Below are 25,860 nucleotides of genomic sequence, written 5' to 3' on the forward strand. Positions count from 1 at the left end.
CAGGAAGCCTTCCTAGAGTTGCTTGGGCAGATGGATGTTGGAGCCTCTCATTGAATTAGCCAACACTGGAGAACAGCTTTTGTGGAGGAAATTGATGTTTTACTTTGTTCATGAAATCTGATCAAGTGTCACTTGAACATTCAAGTAGACATGTGTAATAGGTTGTCGAGTATACAAATCTGGAGATAGGAACAAGATCTAGGTTGAGAGTATAGTTGTAGGAGTTACCAGTTTATAAATGGTAATTCAAACTGTAGAGTATATGAAATGAGCTAAAGGGGAGAGTGTAGATTCAGAAGAGAAGAAAATACTGAAATCCTGAAGAAAACCCATGTTTAAGGGAGAATGAAGGGACAAGAGGAGAAGATTGAAGAGTAACCTGTGAGATTAGAGAAAAACTAGAAAAGCATGCACTCATGGAAGCCAAGAATATCAAGTAGAATGAGGACAGTAAAGAGTGTTCACAGGATTTAACAACAAATAAGTCATTGGTGATCTTGACAAAACACTTTCTTCGCCCGCCCCAAGACCGAGTCTTGCTCTGTTGCCCAGGCTGGAGTGCAGTGGCATGGTCTGGGCTCACTGCAACCTCCGCCTCCCAGGTTTAAGCTATTCTCCTGCCTCAGCCTCCAGAGTAGCTGGAATTACAGGGCATGCACCACCACGCCCCGCTAATTTTTTTTTTTTTTTTAAATAGAGACGGGGTTTCATTATGTTGGCCAGGCTGGTCTCGAACTCCTGATCTCATGATCCGCCTGCCTCAGCCTCCCAAAGTGCTGGGATTACAGGCATGAACCACCATGCCCAGCTGACAAAAACACTTTCAATGGATTAGTGGATGAGGCGGTCAGATGATAGCAGGTTGAGGAGCTGATTGGCAACAGTGCCTATAGTCAATTATTTTAAGAAGCTTTGCTGTTAAAGGGTGAGGTGAGAATATGGGAGATTTTTGAGGGAGCTTATTTAATGCTTATGGAAAGGAGCTTGGAAAGAAGAGGTTGTAGATAACAGAAACCAGGGCAGTTAGTTGATGGAACTCAGTTGTTAGGGATATTGGGATTCCAGATGGAAGGTAATCCAGATGGAAGGTAATCCAGATGGAAGGTAATCCAGATGAAATACCTTTAGCCGTGAAGGAGTTGTGACAGAAGGAAATGAAGTAAACAAAGGTGTGGGTGCAGCTGATTTGTCATTTTGGGGGCCAAGAAATGAAATGCTTTCCACTTTAATTTTTCTCCTCATTGAAGGCAAAACTAGTTATCTACTGAAAGTGAGAAGGGGTGCTAAAGTAGTATTTTTGCTAAGTGGAAAGGGTTTGAAATCATTACTGTGAAGAATAGGAGAGAGAATGGCCTTGAAGAATAAAGAAAGATTGCTGATTAAAAACAGATGTTTAAGGTGGAGACAACATACCAGTGGTGCCTTCTGCTTAGCTGTTTAATTTGGTGTATTCACTCAGGCACCTGACTTTCAGCCGAGATTGGAAGCCTGAGGGTTGGTATAGAGAAGGTGACTAACAGTTGGTTTATTCAAGGTTGCTGTTTGCTCACTAGACATGACAGAAGAAATATGGGACAAGTGTGTTGAGGAAGTTGGCAAGAAAGTGGCCGAAGAGATTAACCATGAAGTCTAGACCAGGAGTTGGCAGACTATAGCCTACAGGCCAAATCTGGCCCACCACCTGTGTTGGTTGTTTTTAGTGATTTTGGTTTTTTTTCCCCGTTACATTTTAGATGTTTAAATACCTACATAATATCCATAATATGTCTCTTAGCCCACATAACCTATTAATAAAAATATTTACTATTTGACACTTCAGGAAAAAGTTTGCTGACCCCTTATCTAGACTAAAATAGGATTATAATAAAATAGGATGGGACTAACAGGCAGAGAATAGACGGGTCAAGGGCCTTAAAGTCTCGGTAAGATCCAAATATTAGGTATGTTGGAAGCAACTAAGCGAGAGGCCTGGGAAGGATAGAGGTTGTGGTGAGATAGGATTGTGAGTTGATGACTTCAGATCTGGGGCAGCTGTGAGTGACCCCAGGTCTAGCTGTGGCCACAGTAGTGGGTAGCTGCAGCAGAGATGGGCCTGTCCGTGGAGTTAAGGGCAAAGAACTAACAGCCTGAGTGGAGACAGTCAAGTTGCCCAGGGGCTGGAGGAAGGGAAGGCTGATGGCTGGCCATTCACATTTCCAATTTGGGATAGGAGAGTTAATATAAATAACAATCAAATATATTCAATCCTTAAACGTGAGGGAAACCTGACTGGAAGGCTGATCATTAATTTTTTTTTTAAGACCTGGAGCCGCAGTGTGGAAGGGGTTGCTAGTGAATAGGAAGGCTTGTGTGTGTTAGGTGGCATTAGTAAATGGTACCAACCACGTAAAGCAGAGCCACCAGCACTTGGGACATTGAACCAAAACAAATCTCCGACGCTTCCAGCTGCCTTACTGGTGATTCATTTAGAAGAACGTGGCTTTCCTTTGTTACTGTAGTTTTTGAAGGCAGAACTAGCATGAGTTTGTGGATACAGACTTCAGCTTTCCTTCAGTGTTCCATGCACATAATCAGAATGACCTTCCTTCATCGCCGCAGGTTATTCTTACAGCTGGATGGCAGGGTCATTGAAGAAGAACTTCCTCATAAGTGACCTTCAAGTCCTTTCTAATCCAGATTCTGTGATAATACAAGTATGATGCGATTTTCACTAAAAGCTAAAAAAACAAAGCCCATCTAATCAGAGATGATCTTCACTCGAATTTCTTGTTTATTGTCAAGTAATACCTCTGTTGCAGGCACTTTATAGGGCTACAAAAATGAGTGGTCCCCGTTGATATTATGCTGTTATCCATATCTTCTTTAGCCATTATTTCTTCATATGTGAGAAAGTAGTAGCCTCAGTTTTACTTTTAAATTTTGTTTTTGTTTTTAATTTAGAGTCTTGCTATGTTGCTCAGACTGATCTCGAACTCCTGAGCTCAAGTGATCCTCCTCCTCAGCTTCCTGAGTAGCTGGGACTATAATAGGCTTTGTGCCACCATGCCCAGCTTACTTTTTTCTATTTCTGCCTTATTTTATCCTCATGTCAGGACCACAGATAGAGCATTGTTTTCCACCAACAAGAATGTGTCATGGCATAAAACAGTCAAGAAATCTAAGTGAAACCTTGACTGGGCTGTCTTTGGGCTTGTGCGGTAATGCCTCACATGCAGTGACCTCTCAACAAATGGTTTTTAAATTGAATTGGAATCTTCCATTTCTATATTAGCACATTTTGTACCTTTAGGCAAAACTTGATTTTAATGTGTTGTTTTCGTATGTGTTTGCTTGTTTCTTGAGTAGCTGATGGATTTACAACTGAGTGACAGTAACTTTCGTCGACACATCCTGTTGCAGTATCTCATTTTATTCCAATATCTCAAGGGGCAGGTCAAATTCAAAAGGTAAGATAATATGGGTAGTAAACAATTTGTAAACAGTAGCCAAGAAAAAAAAGGACTTGCTTATGATTTTTCTTATGTATGTGTCCATTTCATGTTAAGGCTGTATCCCTAAAACACAGGTATTGCAGCTGATATATTGAAGGCTTTTAGATATTAGGATATTTAAGGAAAAGATGTTAAATATATCTGTCAGTGTGAGTTTTTCCTGCCCAACTCCAGGGCTTGCCAGGAGTTGTCGTCTTTATTGGCAGGTGGAGGTCTCTGCTCCAAACTTCCGTCATTCCCTTCTCACCTCCCTCAGACCTCCTCCAAAGCTGATTTGCAGACTAAGCCAGTAATACACATCTCACAAGGTGTGGAGCTCTGTAGGACATTCAGGCTAAAAGATGCAAAGAAAATCTTTAAGCAAAAAGGAGTTCATTTATTTGGGGTTTCACAAAACCTCATTAGGCTCTCTACTGTCTATCTAAATACTTCCATCCATTTCCTCCTGTCCTGTCCACAGCTGAAGGTGGAGCCCACTGTTACTTAACGGTATTTGTGTTAAGGAAACTGAGCAATGCAGTATTAGTTGTATAATGACTTTACTACCTGCTGGGTTTGAATCCCAGGCTCGTCATTTGCTGGCTGCAGTGCAGCTCTTTCAGACTTGTAATTTTAAGGTAGTAGCACATGGTAAACACTCAAAAAATGTTATTTCTTATCCTTCTATCTATTTTGGAGGTTTGGTATAGCATAGTAGGAAGATGAGGGACTTTGGAGTGAGACGTGGGTTTGAATTAAAGCTTTATGGCCTTGGGCAAATCAGGGAGCCACCGTACCCTCTGTTTAATATGTACATGTACTTGTTCCGAGAATTCAATGAATAATGTATGTAAAGTGTTCAGATCCTAGCCATCAATATTTATTGGATGTCTTTAAATCACCTAGTGCATTATGAGAGCTCAGTTAGTGGCAGCTATTAACAATTTGGGTTTGCCTGTTGCCTTTTCTAGGGTTTGGGTGTTTTTATTCGTTGTATTTTGAATGAATCTTAATGTAGCATGCCATACTGAATGTGCATCATGTATACATATATCTTAATATCAAATCAGAAGTTTTCATTTCACACTCAGCTTATTTTAGGAAACATTTATTGCTCTGTTCATAGTGAATCTGATTGATTAATTGAATGTTTTATTCCCTGCATATGCTTTTATGTCTTCAGTACCAACCCTCTTGAGGAAGAAGTGCAAGAATTTTCTCTTATAATCCTCTCATTTGTGACTATTCTAGTCTTGGCAATTTTTGACACTATCCACAGTATAGTTACATGTTACATGCCTTGTGTTTTTTAAACCTTAAAGTTGAATATGCATTGCTGTAACTCAAGCATGCTTTCATTGCTTTGTTCCCTAGTTCAAACTATGTTTTAACTGATGAACAATCACTTTGGATTGAAGATACTACAAAATCAGTTTATCAAGTAAGTTCAACACGCAACAAACCCATGATTGAAAAAATGGAAATTTAGGATTTTCTTTGTTTCAGCCCCAAATAGGAAAATAAGGATAAAGTTAAGCTCAGGTACAAGACCACAAACACTCCTTGGTTCTCTGCCTACAAACCACTCCTATGATGCAGAAAGTTGTTGAAAGCTTAGTATATTCTTTCTAATCACAGCTACTATCTGAAAACCCCCCCGATGGAGAAAGATTTTCAAAGATGGTAGAGGTATGTGTTTTTTATGCTTATATCCTCTTCTTAGCATAAAATAGAACTTCAGAGGATTCCATTAACCAAAATGTAATCGCTTTGTTTTTCCCAGCATATATTAAACACTGAAGAAAACTGGAACTCGTGGAAAAATGAAGGTTGCCCAAGTTTTGTGAAAGAAAGGTAAATACATACTCATCACAAGAACGATGAGAAAGGCTTTTGAAAATATGCTCCGATATGATTATGGCATGTAAAGATAGATGTATATATTTCATATAAAAAATGTAAGTTGAACTCTGTAAGAGTACAACCACTTTGATTTACCTCTGTATTTTTTAAACCTCATAAATTTCTCGTCATTAAATTCCTGGAACAAACATCTTATTATTGAGAAGAATACTGTATATCTACTCTGCATAATTTGCCGTATAATGTGGCATTTTTGTCTTATATCTGGTAATTGTTCTATCACAGTATGAAGTTTTCATTTTTTTTTTTTTTGAGATGGAGTCTCACTCTGTCACCCAGGCTGGAGTGCAGTGGCGTGATCTCGGCTCACAGCAGCCTCCGCCTCTTGGGTTCAAGCGATTCTCGTGCCTCAGCCTCCTGAGTTGCTGGGATTACAGGCGCCTACCACCATGCCTGGCTAATTTTTGTATTTTTAGTAAAGACAGGGTTTCACCATGTTGGCCAGGCTGGTCTCGAACTCCTGACCTCAGGTGATCCACCTACCTCAGCCTCCCAAAGTGCTGCAATTACAGGCATGAGCCACCATGCCCAGCCAGTTTTCATCTTTTTTAAGAGGAAAACAATAACTAAATTTTCTTTTACATTAAACATTCTTCTATTTCTGTTACCCATTTGTAATTCAAAAAATAGTGTATGTTTTGTTCACCACAGAACATCAGATACCAAACCTACGAGAATAATTCGGAAGAGAACAGCACCCGAGGACTTCCTAGGGAAAGGACCCAGCAAAAAAATTCTGATGGGAAAGTAGGTGAACTTGTCTTCATGTGGGATGTTCTTAGTTATTTTTATATTTTGAAGATGTTACTTTAAGAACTCTCCATCCAAAATATAGTATGAGTTTGTGTTTGGTACACATATAGATAGCCAAAGCAAACCGCACTCTTTATACTGCCCATTGTGTGGGTTCATGCACCAGATAAACCTTCATTTTGTCTCCAGCTTCCAAAATCTGTGTCTCTAGCCTGTGCCATTTTTTCCGTTTCAGACAGTAGAATTGTTTAGATTCTAGTTGTTGCAAGGTACCATAATCCTTGAGTTCTCTTACCTTCCAGTTAACTATTCATTGCTTTCTATTGTGCTAGAATATTTTTAGAAAAAACTAAAGATTATATCATTATCATTAGTCATGATTAATGATTATATGCTCATAGAGAGAATAATTTTAGGTGTTTTAAATACCAAAAATTATTGAGAAAAGTAAAACTCATACTATCAACATCATACTACCAAATCCACTGTTTACATTGTATTGTTTTTCTATTCAGTTTTAAGGCACATGAGGATGGTGTCCATAAAAAATGTATTTATTTCTGTGTCTATTTTGTAGTGAGGAGTTAACAAGGCTTTGGAATCTTTGTCCTGATAATATGGAAGCCTGTAAATCAGAGACAAGGCAAGTTGAACATTTTTCAAATGAAGCGTTGCTATTGTCAAGTGTTGAGTAGAATGGAGCCTTTTCTCAGCTATGATGAGAGCTCAAACGAAATTTAAAAGTTTATTGTGGTTGACTTTTGGCACAGCAGGGTATAACTTCCCACCATAAAACTCCTCGAAGTGCTGATAAAATAATTTTGAAATCACAAAAAAATAAAGATTCACAAAAGGAATCAAAACTACAAACAGAAGAGTAAGCCTATGAACTGATACGGTTCTAGGGCAGCAGTACTAATGATTGCCAGCTTTAAGAACCAGGGAACTTGGGTTTTAATAGTCACAAAAGTTCATTGAACTTGCAAAATGGGCAAGTTTAATAGCAGTCTAGACATAGGTAAAGTAAGAATTAATGGGTTAATTAATGATTAAGAAATCACCCAGAAAGCAATACAGAAGGAGCAGAGTTAGAAACGATGACTTAATGATAGTTGAGGAGGTCCAGCAAACATCTGATGGCAGAAAGAAATAATAGAGAATGGGAAAGAGGCAATAATTGAGTTAATTATTAAGAATAGGCATGAATTCATAGGTTCAAGAAGTATAATATTTAAGGAGGATAAACCAAATAAATCCACATCTCTGTACATGATAATAAAGTCACCAGAGAGAAAAAACAGACAACCTACAAAGGAGCAAAGTTAAACTAACAGTTGACTTTAAGAACAACAAAAGAAATCAGAAGACAGTGGGATGAGTGCTTGAAAATGTCTTTCACCTTCTCTATTTCTTTCTGCCATTAGATGTTTGCTGGACCTCTTCAACTATCATTAACTCATCGTTTCCAACTCTTGCTCCTTCTGTATCGCTTTCTGGGTGATTTCTTAATAATTAATCCATTAATTCTTACTTTTCCTGTGTCTAGACTGCTGTTAAACCTGCCCATTTTGTAAATTCAATGACTATATTTTCTCATTTCTAGAAGTATTACTTGCTTTTTCAACATTTCAACTCAAAAATTCTGTAACAAGTTAAACAGTTGTGGTTGAGTGATTGACTAAAACTATGAGAAATTATCAATAGTCCCTAGTAAAAAAGCTGTCTTAAGGAAACTGAACCCAGAAAGGAGTAAATTGCAGAAAGGATTACTGTGTAGACACTTTGGTAAACATGAAGAAATCTGAATAAATCTTATCAAGAATTCACTGTTATAAAATAGTAATTATTATTTAGGGTTATTTTAAAAGGTAAACTTGCTAAAAGTGACATGTAAGACAAGAAGGGGTGGTCAGAATTAAAGAATGTAATGGTTTAAGTCAAACATGCTTGTAAAGTATGTGAAAGAAATGGAATATGTAATTTTTAAATAAATTGAGGGGTAAAAAAGGTAAATACAGAAAATTTAAGCAAGTAAATTAGAAGGTAGGAGAGGAGAAAAAAAGCACAGAAAACACAACAGAAAAGTACAAAACAGTATGGTTAAATTCAAATATAAATGGAAATGGACTTTCTGGCTCAAAGACAGAAATTGGTGTTATATTTTAAAGATCCATCAGCCAGGCGCAGAGGCTCACACCTGTAATCCCAGCACTTTGAGAGGCCAAGGCAGGCGGATCATGAGGTCAGGAGATAGAGACCATCCTGGCTAACACGGTGAAACCCCATCTCTACTAAAAATACAAAAAATTAGCCGGGTGTGGTGGCAGGCGCCTGTAGTCTCAGCTACTTGGGAGGCTGAGGCAGGAGAATGGCGTGAACCCGGGAGGTGGAGCTTGCAGTGAGTCAAGATTGTGCCACTGCACTCCAGCCTGGATGACAGAGCGAGACTTCGTCTCAAAAAAAAAAAAAAAAAAAGATCCATCTATATGTTTATAAGATAAGAAATAAACCTTAAAAATAAAGATACGGAAAGGTTGAAACTGAAAGAACTTTTAAAAGATGTAATTTTTAAAAGGCATAGTTATATTGATATCAGGCAGAAAAGGCTTAAAAGCACAAAGCATTATTAAAAATAAAGGCAATCATTGCATAAAGATAAAAGGAAAAAATAGAAATATACACATTTTAAACTTTATTTTCTAAGAATATGTTCTCAAAAATTTGACAAAATTAGAATGAGAAGTTGACCCAGGGTCAGTTTTCACCATCCACCACCCAGAAAACCTACCATCTAGTAGGATTTTGACAGACCAAATTTAATAAATTTGGTGGAAAAAACTTGGTGTAATATATTTAGAATTTAACAAAATAATTAACAGGTTTGGTCTTACAGAAACCACAAGTTTTTGTAAATTATATGTGAATAGCAAAAGCAAAAATACTTAAAACTCCTTTAAACACACTTCTGAATAACTCTTGAATCAAAGAAGTCATAGTGGAAATTAGAAAATGTAGAGCTAAATGATAATGAAAACACTGCATGTTCAGACTTTGAGATCTAACTCAGTAGAACACAGAAGAGAAATGTATAGCCTTAAGTGTTTACACTTTCAAAAAGAATGAAATCTAAAAACCAAGCTAAGTAAGAGTCTGACACTGAGAGTCATTCAGAAGAAAAGTAAACTCATAGAAGTAGAAAGTAAAATAAGATTAGAAATCAGTAAAATAGCCAACAAACTATGGAGAAAATCAACAAAATCAAAAGATTTTTTTTTAAGACCAGGAAAAATAGATAAAATTCTAGCATGATTGATTCCTGCCAAATCTATGAGAGTAAATCAACCCAGTAGAAAAATGGACAAAGGAATAGTGAGATTCAGAAGTAGAAACCTTAATAAACCTCTGAGAAGATGAGGAACTTCACTAGTAACTGGAAGTACAGTTAAAAACTGCAGCAAGCAGTTTCACAGCTAAGAGATTCAGTAATTTAAAAATACCCATTTTAGAAGAATTATGGATAAAAACAACTTGCCAGTGCTGCTGGTAGGAGTCTGATGGCACAGTCACTCTATCTGAATGTTAAAGATGTCTGTGCCCCGCTAGTAGGTGTGTTGATCAGAATAGTGTTTTTAAAAACTAAGTTTGAGAATCATTGGTGGTTTGTAAAGTCAATTTAGTAATTTCAACTAGCATTTTTTAAATGAAATAGGAAATATACTTTTGTGAAACATTAGCTTTACTTATATATATCTGGTACATATACTTGCATATATGTGTGTACTGAGTTGCAGTATAAAATGAATTTCTTACTGTGGGTTGCAGTGGAAGTTTGAAGGCCCAGTGCCTAAAGAAATCAGTTCATCTACAAGGAGACAGGTGCAAGAATGTTCATTTAACATTGTCAGATCAAAGAGTGGGAAGACAAATATCTCTGGGTAGGACATGGATAACTTGTGGCATGTTCATAAAATGGAATATAGTATCTATAGCATTAGAAAATGAATGGATATTGGGATAGTTTTCTTAAGAGAGCCCTTTTTCCTAGTTTTACTCTAGACGATGTCTTCTGATCCTGAGACCTTATTTCTTTGCTTGACCCTGTATCAAAATTTTATTTCTAAAAACAAATTCAAGAAGGATGCATTTTAAAAATCAATCATGCTATCATGGTAACAATTTAAATAACAGCTAAAGGTTAAACCCTTGAAATCGTATTATGGTCTGATTATTAGTTTTGGTTTAATTCTGGTTTAAAGAAAAAATAATTCATGGATAGGGACATAATGTAAAAGTTTCTTATTTGCTGGTAAAATTTAAATGCTATAAAATCCCCTGGCTGCCCTCTTTGAATAGCAACATATTTATATATTATAGTGTGTAATTAAAGTATATATTATTATATGTAGTAAATACTATGTAATATCGTTTAGTATTAGACTATCCCCTCTTTATTTATTGTCCTTTTTGAATTTAGTTTTGAGGGTTTTACTTCCTTAAAAGTCTGGAGTTCCCAAGTAATCAAAACTGTAACTAAAAGTATGGGGCCATTAGAATCTTGTCTTGCCACCACTTTATGAGTATTTATTATTAAGAATATATGTCATCCTCACTAGTTATTTTATACTGCTCAGGGAATACATGCCCACTTTGGAGGAATTCTTTGAAGAAGCCATTGAACAGGCAGACCCTGAAAATATGGTTGAAAATGAATATAAGTAAGTAATGTTTCTCATTAGCTCCTTTTAATTTTCTTCAATTTGTTTTTTCCTTAGGAATTGTGTGTATACTAGAAAGCTTATTAAGAGAGGCAGTAGATAGAGTAGCGCTTTTTCTCTTAGGTGAGTTTATGTTCCAAGTTCTTGTTAGTACACATCCTGATTTCAAGGATTATTCCTGTTAACTAAGCGTGACTTGGAATCACCCTTGTTTCAAAATATAAGAAAAAAAAAACTCCCCTACCCCCATTTCTCTCCAACTATTAGTTCTTTTCTCTGTACCCTTCAAAGCACAGTATCTCACAGCAGCTGTTAACCTATCCTGTTCCCCTTAATGTTTTCTTCTCTTGGCGTCCATGAGAATCCAAATCCATGGTTCTTCTGTTTGCCCTTTGCCCTCGTTGCCCACTCCACCTCACATTCCATTTCAGCCTCCTCATCCTCTGCCTAACTCAAATTTTGGAGTAACATCAGGAATTGGTCTTAGCCTCTTTATCTAGAACCTTCTGGGTGACACCACAGTCTCATGGATTTAAATAGGAATTGAAGAGTAGCGGTTTAAAGGCAAGAGGCCTCTGGTCAGAATGCATAGGTTCGATCCCCTCTACTACTTACTTACTAGGCAACTAAGGCTAATTTAATAATTGAACCGCCATTTCCCTTTCCTTATCTGTTAGATAGTAACAGTACCCATTTCACAGGGTTATTCTGAGGATTAAATAAGACAGTGCACTTTCAACCCTACAGGGCAGGTAGTTAGCACCCAATATTTGTGACTAGTGTGACCCTGTGACCAGAGTGGTTAATTACTGTGACCTCTTAACTAATCTCTCTAGCTGTGGTCAGTGCTCCATGCATCAGCCAGTGATCTTTAAAATAATTGTCCAAGTCTAATCTGCTTAAAATCTCCCAGTGAGTGCCTATTCCAAACTCCTTCCCAGGGCCTAAAAGACCTCCTTGGTCTGGCTCATACTCTCCTGTGTGGCCATGCCTCCCCTCTGCTTTAACCACAGCAGGCCTGTTGGTCCTGTCTTTCCCTTTCCCGTCAGGACCTTCACACTTTACTCACTTGCTTGAACCACTTTTTCCCCAAGGTTCCCGTGGCTTTAAGTCCCCCTGGCTGGGAAGCTCTTCCCCTCCCTGGTCTCCTCTTTTGCATTCTCGTGGTTTTTATTTTATGGCACTTACCACTATCCAAATGAGAAGGTGGCACTTACCACCTTCTCATTTCTCAAGTTTTTGTCATCCTTATGAAATTGTCTTATACCTTGTGTGTTTATCACTAGCAATGCCTGCCTTACTGTGCCTCAGGTACTCTCCACAGCTACTGAGTGCCTGGCTCAAAAGTGTTTGTCGATTGAAAGAATATTAATTTATCACTGTTACATAAGACTAGGTGGACTCATTTCTAAAGTGATAGTTCAAATTATCATCTCCAAAGAGGGTTTCGTGGAGAATAAGAAAAATGATGTGTATAATTGACAGTGAATTTTGAAAATGCCTAAAAAAATTGTTTAAACAGAGATATGTCAGAGAGGAAGGCTCTTAACTGTTTAGGCAAAGCCTCACAGCAGGTGTTAACTTGGGAAGAGTCCCCAGTGTCTACGGGTAGTTTTTGTTAAGTCTTCAGTGGTACCTGCACATCCTAAAGGTAACATATCCTCATTTATAAGAGGTGACCAAATAAACCAAATTGCTATTCTTAGGGGAGGGAGAGACTTCCAATCCAAAACTCTTAAATGGAATAAATTTGTGGTTTGGTTTCTTCTGCAGCATTGCATATTTCTGGAGCATTATCTTTAGAATTTCTCTGCAGTTTGTTTCTCACCTGATTGTATACCACCCTGATCATTGTTATACTTCATTAGGGAACAGTTCATGGATTCCGAATAGCTAGATGGATGATTCCTGTTGTATACATACTGCATCCAGCCAGTGCTGCACACACTTGTTGACTTGTTAAAATTAAACAAAATGAACAGAAACTTTGAAAATGTGTTTGCTGCATATGAGCCTGCCTCTTCAGACATTGTTGATTCCTGTTATTAGTTACATGTGCATCTATTGGTTTGTTATTATCAGTGGACTACATACCAAAAAGTTCTTTAGGAATAAGATTCAAATGAAAAGAATAGTACTTTGAGCTATTTACCTTAAATACAGAATTACACATGGCAGAACTAAGCAGAAGGGAATACAGAAATAAAAAACTATAAATTACAAGCCTGACACCTCTTTTTATAGGGCTGTGAACAATTCAAATTATGGTTGGAGAGCCCTGAGACTATTAGCACGGAGAAGCCCTCACTTCTTCCAGCCAACCAACCAGCAGTTTAAAAGTTTACCAGAATATCTTGAAAATATGGTAATAAAGCTAGCCAAGGAATTACCGGTAAGTACCATAGAACAACTTTTCATACGCTTTAGTTCACATCTTCTTTAAAATTGCTATCACTATGTGAGCAAAAAACTGACTTAATCATGTGAAAAACCAGTGATCCACAAGCTCCCATGTTTTAGAATGAGGGAAAAACACACTGGAATATACATTTACAGGAAATACATGAGTTGATAAAGAAGTAACTGATAATTTTCTGTACAGCATGTAATTTAAACTTCAACAGGGCTGTGGGCACGGTGGCTCACGCCTGTAATCCCAGCACTTTGGGAGGCCGAGGCGGGCAGATCACGAGGTCAGGAGATTGAGACCATCCTGGCCAACATGGTGAAACCCCGTCTCTACTAAAATAAAAAAATTAGCCAGGCATGGTGGCACGTGCCTGTAGTCCCAGCTACTCAAGAGGCTGAGGCAAGGGAATTGCTTGAACCCGGGAGGCGGAGGTTGCTGTGAGCCGAGATCTCGCCACTGCACTCCAGCCTGGCGACAGAGCAAGACTCCGTCTCAAAAAAATTAAAGTTCGTGATACTTCAGGTAAACTGTTATGCACCTATACACACAGACATGAATTTTTTCCTGTTTGCCAATGCATTATATTGTCTTTTATCAAAGATAAAAGATAAGAATCAGAAACTTTTAAGGACACCGCTGCTACTGGCTTCCTTGAGGCCATCTTTACTAAATAAACCCTGGGTATTTGCAAATCCTGGAACTGACTTTTTACTGACTTCCTGCTTCCCAGATTGGGGGCGGGAACTTGGGGTCCAACTCTGGGGTCTTCCCAAGTTCACTCCTTCTGCAGGTGAAGATAGTCCAACTTAGGATCCTTACCTGACACTGTCATTTAACGCTCTCAGGGGTGAGGTTCTGGCACCCTGTACTTGGAATCTCACAACCATCCTTATCCAAACAAAGTACCTGTTACCTTACTTCAGAGGCTGGCATTCTTTCAAACATTCTTCTTTCTCATTTTTAGCCTCCTTCTGAAGAAATAAAAACAGGCGAGGATGAAGATGAGGAAGATAATGATGCTTTACTGAAGGAAAATGAAAGTAAGAACTGAATTTTCTTGGTTATTTAACAAAATTGAAGAAGATTGGGGTTCTTTATTGATAGGTACATTATTTAATTTGATCGACTTCTCAACTCCCATTTTATCTCAACTGTTTCTGACTTATAGTGAGGAATTTAAAACACTGCTTAATAATAACTTTAAAAACACTACATTTTATGCAATAAAATTGGGAAGTAATGGTACTTTAAAAGGGAATGAAAATACATTTGAAGGCGACCTATACCTCTGTTAATTATTGGTTATTGGAGGGGGAGCACCTCATTTCAGGGAAAGCCTACATAATTATAACATAGGTAACAGCTTTAGCTTTGATTATTGACCATGCTTATTAAGAGTGGTATCCAACTTATGGAGAATATAAAAAATAATTGTTTACTTTTAAAATAAAGTCTACTAAAGATGGTTAATAAAACTCATTGGCCCCATAGCTTTCCATTTCTGTTGAATACTTAGAATTGCACATAATTTATATTCTCTTCATTTTCTAGGTCCTGATGTTCGGCGAGACAAACCTGTAACAGGAGAACAAATAGAGGTATTTGCCAACAAGCTGGGTGAACAATGGAAGATTCTGGCTCCCTACTTGGAAATGAAAGACTCAGAAATTAGGCAGATTGAGTGTGACAGTGAAGACATGAAGATGAGAGCTAAGCAGCTCCTGGTTGCCTGGCAAGATCAAGAGGGAGTTCATGCAACACCTGAGAATCTGATTAATGCACTGAATAAGTCTGGATTAAGTGACCTTGCAGAAAGTCTAACTAATGACAATGAGACAAATAGTTAGCTTCTTTTTTTTTCTTTTTATTAAAACTGTGATAGATTTTGTTACCAAGCAGCATTTGATAAGAGGTCCACTGGTTTTGGTAAACAATAAACATTTTTATAACAATTGTTGTACAGTCGGCTGGTGCTCTAAGAACAATAGAACACATATTGGCTCAAACCAGAGTTTGGGGAGGTTGGATTGAGATAATGACCTAAATGAAGTGACCTCAAGATCACAAAATATATTTTTGTTAAGTAGATGTATTTATAATGAAGTTAAATAAGCACTATTTAGGGATATGTTGTTTCCTATACCAAATTAGTTTCCTGTGTGCTGTTAGTAGTTACAAAATTTATCCTGAAATCCCAGAATAACACTTTCTGAAACCATATGACTGCTCTGTTCTCACTTATTCGTGCTTTCAAGCAGAGGATCAACAAATGATGGTTTGTTCTGCCTGCCACGAGTCTTGATCATTAAAATTGTACTGGCACCCAGCTGTGCTCACTCATACTGTCTATGGCTCCACCTACACTATAACAAACAAACAGCAAAGCTAAGGAGCTGCAACACTTGATAGCCTGCAAAGCCTGAAATAATTTACTATCAATCAATCATCTATGTTGTCCATTACAGAAAATGTTTGCCAACTTTAAAAGAAACGAAGTCTAAAACCTCACTTTTCCTTCTGGCCTTACAAAAATTGCCTGACCTCTCAAGACTTTTAACCACTTCAGGGATTCTTGTGACATTCAAATGAGATATATGTGAACACACCCTATACACAGCAAAGCACTAAGTAGTAGTAGCAGAAGACAGTACCACCGACTTTTCCTGTTCCCACGTAAGCATTTCCCTTTAGGGTTCTAAGATGAGGTCATCATTGTTTTTAATCCTGAAGGGCTACTGAGTGCAGATTATTCTGTAAACACTCTTAGGCCTAACCTAGCTAGTCAAGCAGTAATCTAGCACAGCTCTAATGTTTGTTGAGATGATGGCCTCGGTGTGAGTGGCACAGCATATAAGGCACATTTAGGAATCAAGACTTTTTTTTTTTTTTGGCCTACTCTCCCTTCTCAGAGACCTTACAGGCAAGGCTGAATTCTAAAATAGCCTTATTAGTTTAAAACAACACTGGTATAACTCCCATTTCTACTTGAAAAAATTCTTTGGAATAATGCTTTTTTAGAGCAAATAAAATGAAATCAAGCTTTTTATAATGATAAGGAATTACAATTTTTAAAATTCTAATATATTCCATACAAGGCTTATATACTTTGCTCTAAACCTAGCTCACCTGGTCTAGTAGCTACAACATTTAGTAGCTACAGTCAGAAAATCTAAATTCTAATTGTTAAATTCAAGTCCTCAATAAAATTGTTCTGACCAAATGAGACAATGAATAAAAAAGACTGCAAAGTTACAAGCATCATACAAATATACACGAATCATAATAATTTTCATGGTCTCATCCTGCCCATTCTATTCTTAATCCTCTCCACAAAGTAGAAAGTATTGATTGCCAAGTCAAAGTTTAGGTGAGGAAGCTATTTACAAATAAGTTTCCCAGCAATGCTTATTTTATCCCCTCCTAGTGTTCACAGATTGCATCACATCAGATTTGAAAGTAAAATGGCTGTTATTTTCTATTTTTAATAGTTGTCAGTGTTGTGCTCTGCAGAGCATTAAAACAACATACACAAAGAAAGATGAGATGTTATGATAATCCCCAAACTTTATTATAAATAACTCAAAATCAGAGCCAAACTGGCTGGTATTCTATGCTTTATCCTTTCCCTAGCAATCAGTCAAGGGTCCTGGAACAAAGATGAGTAACTAATGTATTAAAATGTAAGAAGCCTATCATATTGAAATACCTCATATGCTTGGTATTTTCTACTGTCACCTTAAAATCACTAAAATTCTGAAATAGACTAAGATTTGGGGATTTTTTCTTTTTTTTTTTTTTGAGACAGAGTCTCTCTGTCACCCAGGCTGGAGTGCAGTGGCATGATCTCAGCTCACTGCAACTTCCGCCTTCCGGGTTCAAGCAATTCTCCCACCTCAGCCTCCCAAGTAGCTGGGATTACAGGTGTGCACCACCACATCCAGCTAATTTTTGTATTTTTAGTAGAGACAGGGTTTCACCATGTGGCCAGGCTGGTCTCGAACTCAACCTCAAGTGATCCACCTGCCTCAGCCTCCCAAAGTGCTGGGATTACAGGCATGAGCCACCGCACCCAGCCAAGATTTGGGGAATTAAGAAAGGAAATACAAACACAACTGAGCCAAGGAAAGAATCTGACTGATAACATCACTGCATTCAGCATCCAAAGAAATCCATTACTTTTACAACTTTGTATTTCTTTTTAAAATACAGGCAGGCAAAGAAGATAACAAATATTTTTAAATGGATGCTTAACAGCACAGTGTTAATAACCATCTTCAGAAATTGTACAGTATTAAACATATCTTCAGCCAAGCTCCAACACTCAGAAGACAAAAGACTTGAGGTCAAAAGCTATTAATCCCTCTTTTTTTTATTATTATTAAATGTCCTCATTTTCTAAAAATAAGCAACCAGAGCTTGTCAACATTTTCTTAAGACTGATTATTACAAAGCCATTCCAAAGTTAAATGTACAATCCACAGTACATCAGAGAGAGACACAATAATAAATGTATAATCAAATGTACTATTATTGATCATAATTTATTTTAAAGTCAGGAAAAGCCTGCAATAGGCTGTACAAATACTTGATTGCGCCCATGTTTCCATGGGATGGACAGCAGCACTGAGTCACACAAGAAGATCAACACTTCCTTTTCCACCTTCCTGGAAAAATGTTTGTTAGATAAGGCAAGGATGGGTGGCTACAGAATGATGGTTTGAACCATGCAAGAACAACAAATAATAGGTAATAGGTGTGCAATAAACATCTGATTGCTGAATCTTGGGTGAAAAAGGCAGCAAGAAAAATAACCACAGAAGGAAATGGTTGAAAGGCATTTCAACTCTGAACTTTTTAAAATAATGCAAGAAATAATAAGCTTTTAAAAAATGTCTTTCTGCCACCTTTATATAGGGCAGCACAATCCAAAGATAATTTTCTCTGTAATTTTTTAGGTTGGTGCACAGAGTGGTCTGCTTCTGTCCTCTTTTGTTCCAAATGAGGTGAAACATAAAACCACCTATGTGTCTTCCTCTAAAGCTCTGGATTATAGAAATGATCAACAAATAACATTTATTTTCACATCTAAGCATAAATAGCTAAAATGAAGATTACTATTCACTCTCCTCTTCCATTATTTCAACTCTGCGAGGCCCATAGAGTAGAACGTAAGCGATATGCCAGTCTCCACCACCAGAAAGCCGTAAGATATCTTCTGGTGTTACGATGCTGACTTTGTCATCATCAAACTTAATCCATTCATCTAAATAACAGGGAGAAGAAGATGAATTAATGTTATGCAGGATTCTTCTCAGAGTTCCACTGCAAAAAAAGGTATCAAGTCATCGGAGGCACAGCAGTGCTCCATTGGCCACACCCAACAGTCCTCCAGGTGCGGCCCAGTGACCATACAGGCTTAAGGGCACTGCAGGGGTTCCACCAGGTTACAACTACTTCAATGACACCACTACAACACTGCTTGCCTTTTCCACCCGCATTCTCTCAAGTGTACTCAGGAATTTTCCAGAGGCTACATAATGTATGATAATGCAACAGACTGAATGCGAACACTAACAGGAGAACCCAGCTGCCTCCTATTTAAGCCAGACAACAGAAAGACAAAAATGTAAATCAGTACCATTTCTCACTCATTTTGTTTTTACATTAATATGTAATGGGCTTATTACTATCATTTTTAATACTAACTTTCTTAATTTCTCAGTTTTAATTTCTAATACAGTAAATATTAAGAGAGGCAAACCTCATAAACCAAAGCTCTTTGGGGCTTCAAGAATGTAAAGTGGTTCTGAGACCCGAAGTTTGAAAACCACACTGCTATAAAATTTATAATAAATAAACTGTTAAAATAATATTGAACAGTTGAAAAAAGAATACTCTTTACCTTGTTTCCTTTTCACCCACGATACATAATGACCTGAAGAACTAGACCTTCCCTGGTGTGTTAGTACTGCTTGTAAGTCATAGTATCCACAATTATTGGAGCCAATATCTAAAGAAAGATGTAAATCCATTAATATTAGACAATGAATAGACATGTGCCTTCTCAAGCTAAGTAACAATCAAGAATAACTCTAAAGTTCACATTAGGAAAGTATTATCAGAATCCAATAAGATACATAGTTAAGGCTTCATGATTGATGTTTTAAGAAGTAACTTACTCATAGAACTGTATGCCAACGAGTAAATTTACTATACGTCATTAAGGTAAATTGTTCAAGAAACCTGACATGTTGTTTCAAAAGCACATCAGAATAAGTAAATATGGGGCAAGACATAAATTTTACCTTAAAAAGACAATTTAATTGAGTTATACAATAACTTAATTAAAATGAAAATGTTACTTACCATCAGCAAAAGAAAAGGGTTCATACTTAATTTCTTTCTGGGGACTACTCTTTTTGTCACTCTGAGGAGAAAAAAATGTTTAATTTGAAATCATGATTTTGGAAATAAAATTTGAATTCTCTGTAAGTGTTCAATTTCATAAATATTTACTGTCTACAGTGCAAAGCACAGAGACAAAATACAGTCTACCTTCCAAATTACTAAAATGAAATAACCACAGTTAAAACTGTAAACCCAGCAGTCCTACACTTTAACAATATAAAATCTTGTTACAGTACAGTAACAGACACCCTGAACGTGATGACCAATTTTAAACCACTAAAGTGAAAGCATACCAGTGAATACAGCAGTACAGTTAAACTGTGCTCTAGGGCAGAAAAGGAAAACCCAATTCCCCAGTGTTACCAAAATACTATCAAACCACAGAGGTGGGGGAAAAAAACAACTACCTCTAAAACAAGAATTCCTGCAATTTGTATTAAACCTCCTGAGCCATGTCCACTTACCATGCCAGCACAAATGAACTGAAATATTTTTCAACAAAGATTTACCTACATTAAAGAGGTATGATTTAAATTAGACAAGGACTCTTAGGAGGAACTCACTGCTTCAACTCATTTTAGCATGTAACGTGAGAAAAATAACTTATCTAGGAATACAGCACAAAGTTCTTTAAAACTATAATGGTAATGAAGACAATGCCAGCAGCTTACAGGTAGCTGTGATGGCAAGAAGTCAAAAGGATTCCACAACAAAAAATGGCAACTAGGTTAATCACATCTTTTTTATACAGATAATGATACCACCTACAGCAACCATTGAAAAAACTATACAAAGAAACACATTTAAAAACATAAAGTAAAACAGGATTCTAAAACACAGTTCAAGTAACCCATAAGAAGACAAAAAAAAAAGCAAAACATCAAAAAAGCAGAATTAAACCCTAACATGTCAATAATTGCACTAAATGTAAATAGTCTATACCTAAATCACATTTACATTTAATATAATTTAGGCCAGGTATAGTGGCTCACGCCGAGGCAGGCGGATCACTTGAGATCGGGAGCTCAAGACCAGCCTGGCCAACATGATGAAACCCTGTGTCTAATAAAAATACAAAAATTAGCCGGGCATGGTGGCACTCGCCTGTAATCCCAGCTACTCGGGAGGCTGAGGCATGAGAATTGCTTGAACCCAGGAGGCAGAGGTTGCACTGAGCCGAGATTGTACCTATGCACTCCAGCCTGGGTGACAGAGCAAGACTCAGTCTCAAATAAATAAATGAATGTAATAGAATTTAAATCAAGTAAGTGTGTTCTGTCACCACAATGGCATCAAACTAGAATCAACAGAAACATAACAGGAAAATTACGTAGACCCTTCTAAATAACCCATGGCCAAAGAGGAAGTCTCAAGATAAATTTTTAAAAATACAAGGAACAGAATGAAAATAAAAATACCATATATCAAAATTCATAGGATATAGTGAAATCACTGCTGAAAGGGAAATTTATATCACAAGGCAAGCAGAATAAAGGAAATAAGAGCAGAAATCAATACAATTAAAAACAGAAAATAGAGAAACATCCATGAAACAAAGTCAATTCTTTGAAGACATCAATAAAATTAATAATCCTCAAGCAAGGGGGACAAACACAAATTACTAATATCAGCAATGAAACGGGATGGATCTCACTAAACACTCTACAGACATCAAAAGGGTAATAAATAAATACTAGAAACAACTCTACATACAAGTTTGATCAGCTTATGAAATGGATCAATTCTTTTGAAAACAAATTACAAAAACATACAATATGAAATAGATCATTTGAATAGCCCTATATCTATGAAGGAAATTAAATTTGAAATGTAAAAACTCCTGAAAATGTGCCTGCCTATGTTTAGGCAATAGAAAAAAAATAAATAAAATAAAATAAAATAAACAAATAAAAGCTCCTGAAAGTAAAATCTCAAAGCATAGACTGTTCCACCAATTCTATCAAATGTTTAAAAAAAAATTAACACCAATTCTACATAATCTCTTCAAAACACTAATGGATAAAAACAGCTAATAAATTCAGCAAACTCAAGGATTTAAGATCCATATACAAAGTAAATTTTATTTCTATACGCTAGCTTTACTAGCCACTCTAGACAATGAAATTAAGAAAGGAATGCCATTTACAAAAGCATCAAAAAGAATAAACTATTTAGGAATAAATTTAACCAAAAAAGTCCAAGGCTTGTACACTGAAAACTATAAAACATTACGAAAAAAATTAAAGACCTAAATGAATAGAAAGACACATGAAGTTTATGGACTGTAAGACTTAAATACTTTTTATTTTTTGAGACAGAGTCTTACTCGGTCACCCAGACTGGAGTGCAGTGGCACCATTTTGGCTCACTATGACCTCTATTTCCCATGCTCAAGTGATTTGCCCATCAACTATATTTCCATATCTGCTGGAATGGAATCCATATCTTATATCTGATATACAGATAGCAAATAAACACATGAAGACATGCTCAACTTCATCAGCCACTAGGAAGGTGCAAAGGAAAACACAGGATCACTATAAACCTATCCAATGGCTGAAATGAAAAATAGCGACAACACTATTTTTATGAAAAAAAATTTAAAATATTTAAAATATTTAAAACTTTGGGCAATCAATACTTTCTACTTTGTGGAGGGGATTAAGAATAGAATGGGCAGGATGAGACCATGAAAATTATAATGATTCATGTATATTTGTATGATGCTTGTAACTTTGCAAAGTCTTTTTTATTCATATTCCCACCTTAGCCTTCTGAACAGCTGGGACTACAGGCACACACCACCACGCCTGGCTAATTTTTGTATTTTTTGTGGAGACAGGGTTTCGCCATGTTGCCCAGGATGGTCTCGAACTTCTGGACTCAAGCAATCTGCCCACCTTGGCCTCCCAAAGTGCTAAGATTAGTCTTAATACTATTAAGATGGTAATACTTGTTAATTGATCCACAGATTCAATGTAATCCCCATCAATCTTTTTTGAAGAAATGGACAAGCTGATCCTAAAATATACATGGAAATGCAAGGGACTCAGAATAGCTAAAATAACTTTCAAAAAGAAGAACAAAAGTAAAGACTGATACTTCACAATTTCAAGCCTTATTAGAAAACTACAGTAATCAAGACAGTCTGGTATGAGCATCAGGACAGACATATAGACCAACGGAATAAAATTAATAGTCTAGAAATACACTCATACATACAGATGGTCAAATTAATCTCTACAAAGGTTCCAAGACCATTTGATGGGCAAAGAACAGTCTTCTTAAAAAATGGTGCTGAGACAACCGGATATTCACATGCAAAAGAATGAATCTGAACCGACACCTCACACTACATAAAAAGTTAACCCTCAATGGATCAAAGACCTAAATGGAAGAACTAAAACCACAAAACTCTCAGAAAAAAACATACGTATAAATCTCTGAGGGCATGGACTAAGCAATGTCGCCCAGACTGGAGTGCAGTGGCGTGATCTCAGCTCACTACAACCTCTGCCTCCCCAGTTCAAGCGATTCTCCTGCCTCAGCTTCCCAAGTAGCTGGGATTATACGTACACACCACCACACCCAGCTAATTTTTTGTATTTTTAGTAGAGACAGGGTTTCACCATGTTTGCCAGGCTGGTCTCAAACCCCTGACCTCAAGTGATCTGCCCGCCTCAGATTCTTAAAGTGCTGGGATTACAGGTGAGAGCCACCATGCTGAGCCCGGCAATGCTTTCTTAGATATGACACCAATAGCACAAGCAACTAAAGAAAAAAATAGACTGGATTTCAAAAAAATTAAAAAAACCTTTCCTCTGCAAAAGACCCTAGGTTAAGAGGATGAAAACATAAGCTACAGACTAGGAGAAAATATTCACAAACCACATATCCAACAAAGGTCTAGAATATGGAGAACTCTCAAAATTCAAGAGTAAAAAAACAAACAGTCCAATTAGAAAATAGGGAAAAGACAAGAGGAAGCATTTTACAAAAGAGGATATACAGATAGCAAATAAACACATGAAGACATGCTCAACTTCATCAGCCACTAGGAAGGTGCAAAGGAAAACACAGTATCACTATAAACCTATCCAATGGCTGAAATGAAAAATAGTGACAACACCAAATACTGGTGAGAATGCAGAGCAAGTGCATCAGTCACACCTTGCTGGTGGAAATGTAAAATGGTACAGCCACTCTAGAAAATATCTGGCAGTTTCTTGAAAAACTAAACATGCAACTACCATGCAATCTAACAACTGCATTCCTAGGCATTCATTCCAGAGAAATGGAACTTACGTTTACATTAAAACCTGTACACGAATGTTTACAGCAGGTTTATTCATCACAGACAAAAACTAGAAACAACCCAGGTGTTCTTCAATAGGTGAATGGTGAAGCAGATTGTGGTAAATTCACACCAGGGAATACTGATCAGCAATGAAATGGAAGGAGCAACTGATATGCACAACACCCTGGATGAGTCGCCAGAGAATTATGCTGAGTGAGAAAGGTTATATTAAAAAGTGGAAGAGTTTTTATTCCATTTGTATAATTTTTTTTTAGAAACAGGATCTTGCTTTGTTATATAGGTTGGAGTGCTGTGGCACAATCATGGCTCACTACAGCATTTAACTCTTGGCCTCAGGCGATCCTCTCATCTCAGCCTCCCAAGTAGCTGGGACTACCAGTGTATGCCACCACATCCAACTGTTTTTTTTTATTTTCATAGTTTGTAGAGACAGGGTTTCACTATGTTGCCCAGGATAGTCTCGAACTCCTGGCCTAAAGTGATCCTCCTGCCTCAGATTCCCAAAGTCCTGGGATTACTAGCGTGAGCCACCATGCCTGGTCAACTTTCTTGAAATGACAAAAATTATAGAAATGAACAGGTTGGTAGCTGTCAGGAATTAAGGAAGGGGTAGGGCAGAAGAAAAGTGGCCCTGTGGCAATAATGCAAGGTCTTTGTGGTGATGGAAATGTCCCGTATTTTGACTGCATCAAGGTCAACACCAGGTAAGGTTTTATGTGAAGTACTTTGAGGAGATAAGTATAAAAGGAATATGAGCTATAGATTATGGGGGGAAAGAAAATATTAAGCTTATTCTACCACAAAGGACTCATTTACTCTAAGTAGAGTTCTGTTTCTCATGCTAAAATACACCTAAAGGCCAGGTGTGGTGCCTCATGCCTATAATCCCCAGCACTCTGGGAGGCCTAGGTGGGCAGATCGCCTGAGCTCAGGAATTCGAGACTAGCCTGAGCAACATGGCAAAACTCTGTCTCTACCAAAAATACAAAAAAATAGCTGGGCATGGTGGCGCACACCTGTGGTCCCAGCTACTTGGGAGGGTGAGGCGGGAAGATCATCTGCCCCTGGGAGGTTGAGACTGCAGTGAGCCTGAGTGACAAAGGAAGACCTTGTCACACAAAAAAAAGGAAAATAAAATAAAACACATGCAAAACTTTAAAGATCTGCACTGATATATGGAGGATGTGTATACCTGCTAATTGTAATACAGATGCATCCATTTTTATTAATACTATACAAAGTATGGTTCTGAAGGAAAAATGAAGCAGGAAAAAAAAGAGTAATTGCTGAGCACTGATGGGAGATTAAGATATTAAGAGTATAAAGTCAGCAGTAAGAACCTACTGTATTTGGCTGCTGATTCACTTTTTTATCTTCTAGATCCTTGAATTTGGATCGAAAAGACACCATTTTCTCCTGAAGTTCTGGTGTACACAGTTCATACATATCCAACATAAGAGGAAATTTAACATCCTATATACAAACAAACAAAAAACACATGTAAACACATTTATAAAGATATTTATTTAAAGTATCACATATCTGAAGTAATGCTTTCATAATTCAGATACAGTTGAAAATAAAATCTGTGAAAATCACTTGGAAATCTGCAGTTGAAAACCTCTTAAGAGTGCCTATTTTCAAGAATGATCTGGTTCTAACTTTTTTAAGGTGAGAAATTTTTAAAACATGTTTTTCCATTAAATACTCTAACCCACAAAACTAACCACAGAGGAAGTACCAAAATTTACCTGGGAAAAGAAACATCTCAGAAATATTAGACAAGCTGCTGTGAAAATAATGGATCTCCCAAACTAGAATAAACTTATGGGTTTTTTTTTTAAATTTGAAATACAACTTTAC

The 25,860-nt window shown here is 37.1% G+C and overlaps 2 protein-coding genes across 4 annotated transcripts in view; one reads left to right on the forward strand and one right to left on the reverse strand.

The window, feature by feature from the left end:
* The window catches only part of THOC1 (THO complex subunit 1), a 52,855-nt gene extending 37,632 nt beyond the window's left edge, over positions 1-15,223 (forward strand). The window contains exons 12-21 of one of the 2 annotated variants that reach the window (XM_024235803.3): positions 3,346-3,446; positions 4,845-4,911; positions 5,109-5,159; positions 5,254-5,324; positions 6,024-6,140; positions 6,724-6,789; positions 10,778-10,861; positions 13,106-13,253; positions 14,236-14,311; positions 14,823-15,223. In XM_024235803.3, coding sequence (XP_024091571.1) covers positions 3,346-3,446; positions 4,845-4,911; positions 5,109-5,159; positions 5,254-5,324; positions 6,024-6,140; positions 6,724-6,789; positions 10,778-10,861; positions 13,106-13,253; positions 14,236-14,311; positions 14,823-15,118 — 1,077 coding nt within the window. In that variant the 3' untranslated portion in view covers positions 15,119-15,223. The remainder of the gene's footprint in view (positions 1-3,345; positions 3,447-4,844; positions 4,912-5,108; positions 5,160-5,253; positions 5,325-6,023; positions 6,141-6,723; positions 6,790-10,777; positions 10,862-13,105; positions 13,254-14,235; positions 14,312-14,822) is intronic. The other variant, XM_024235804.3, reaches the window with a different exon arrangement.
* A 2,177-nt stretch (positions 15,224-17,400) lies between these two features.
* The window catches only part of USP14 (ubiquitin specific peptidase 14), a 56,412-nt gene continuing 47,952 nt past the window's right edge, over positions 17,401-25,860 (reverse strand). The window contains exons 13-16 of one of the 2 annotated variants that reach the window (XM_024235805.3): positions 25,342-25,470; positions 19,638-19,698; positions 19,174-19,281; positions 17,401-18,534 (exon numbers count right to left, since the gene is read on the reverse strand). In XM_024235805.3, the coding sequence (XP_024091573.1) occupies positions 18,386-18,534; positions 19,174-19,281; positions 19,638-19,698; positions 25,342-25,470 (447 nt within the window). In that variant the 3' untranslated portion in view covers positions 17,401-18,385. The remainder of the gene's footprint in view (positions 18,535-19,173; positions 19,282-19,637; positions 19,699-25,341; positions 25,471-25,860) is intronic. The other variant, XM_024235806.3, reaches the window with a different exon arrangement.

This window comes from Pongo abelii, chromosome 17 (assembly GCF_028885655.2).
Source record: "Pongo abelii isolate AG06213 chromosome 17, NHGRI_mPonAbe1-v2.0_pri, whole genome shotgun sequence".
NCBI lineage: Eukaryota > Metazoa > Chordata > Mammalia > Primates > Hominidae > Pongo > Pongo abelii.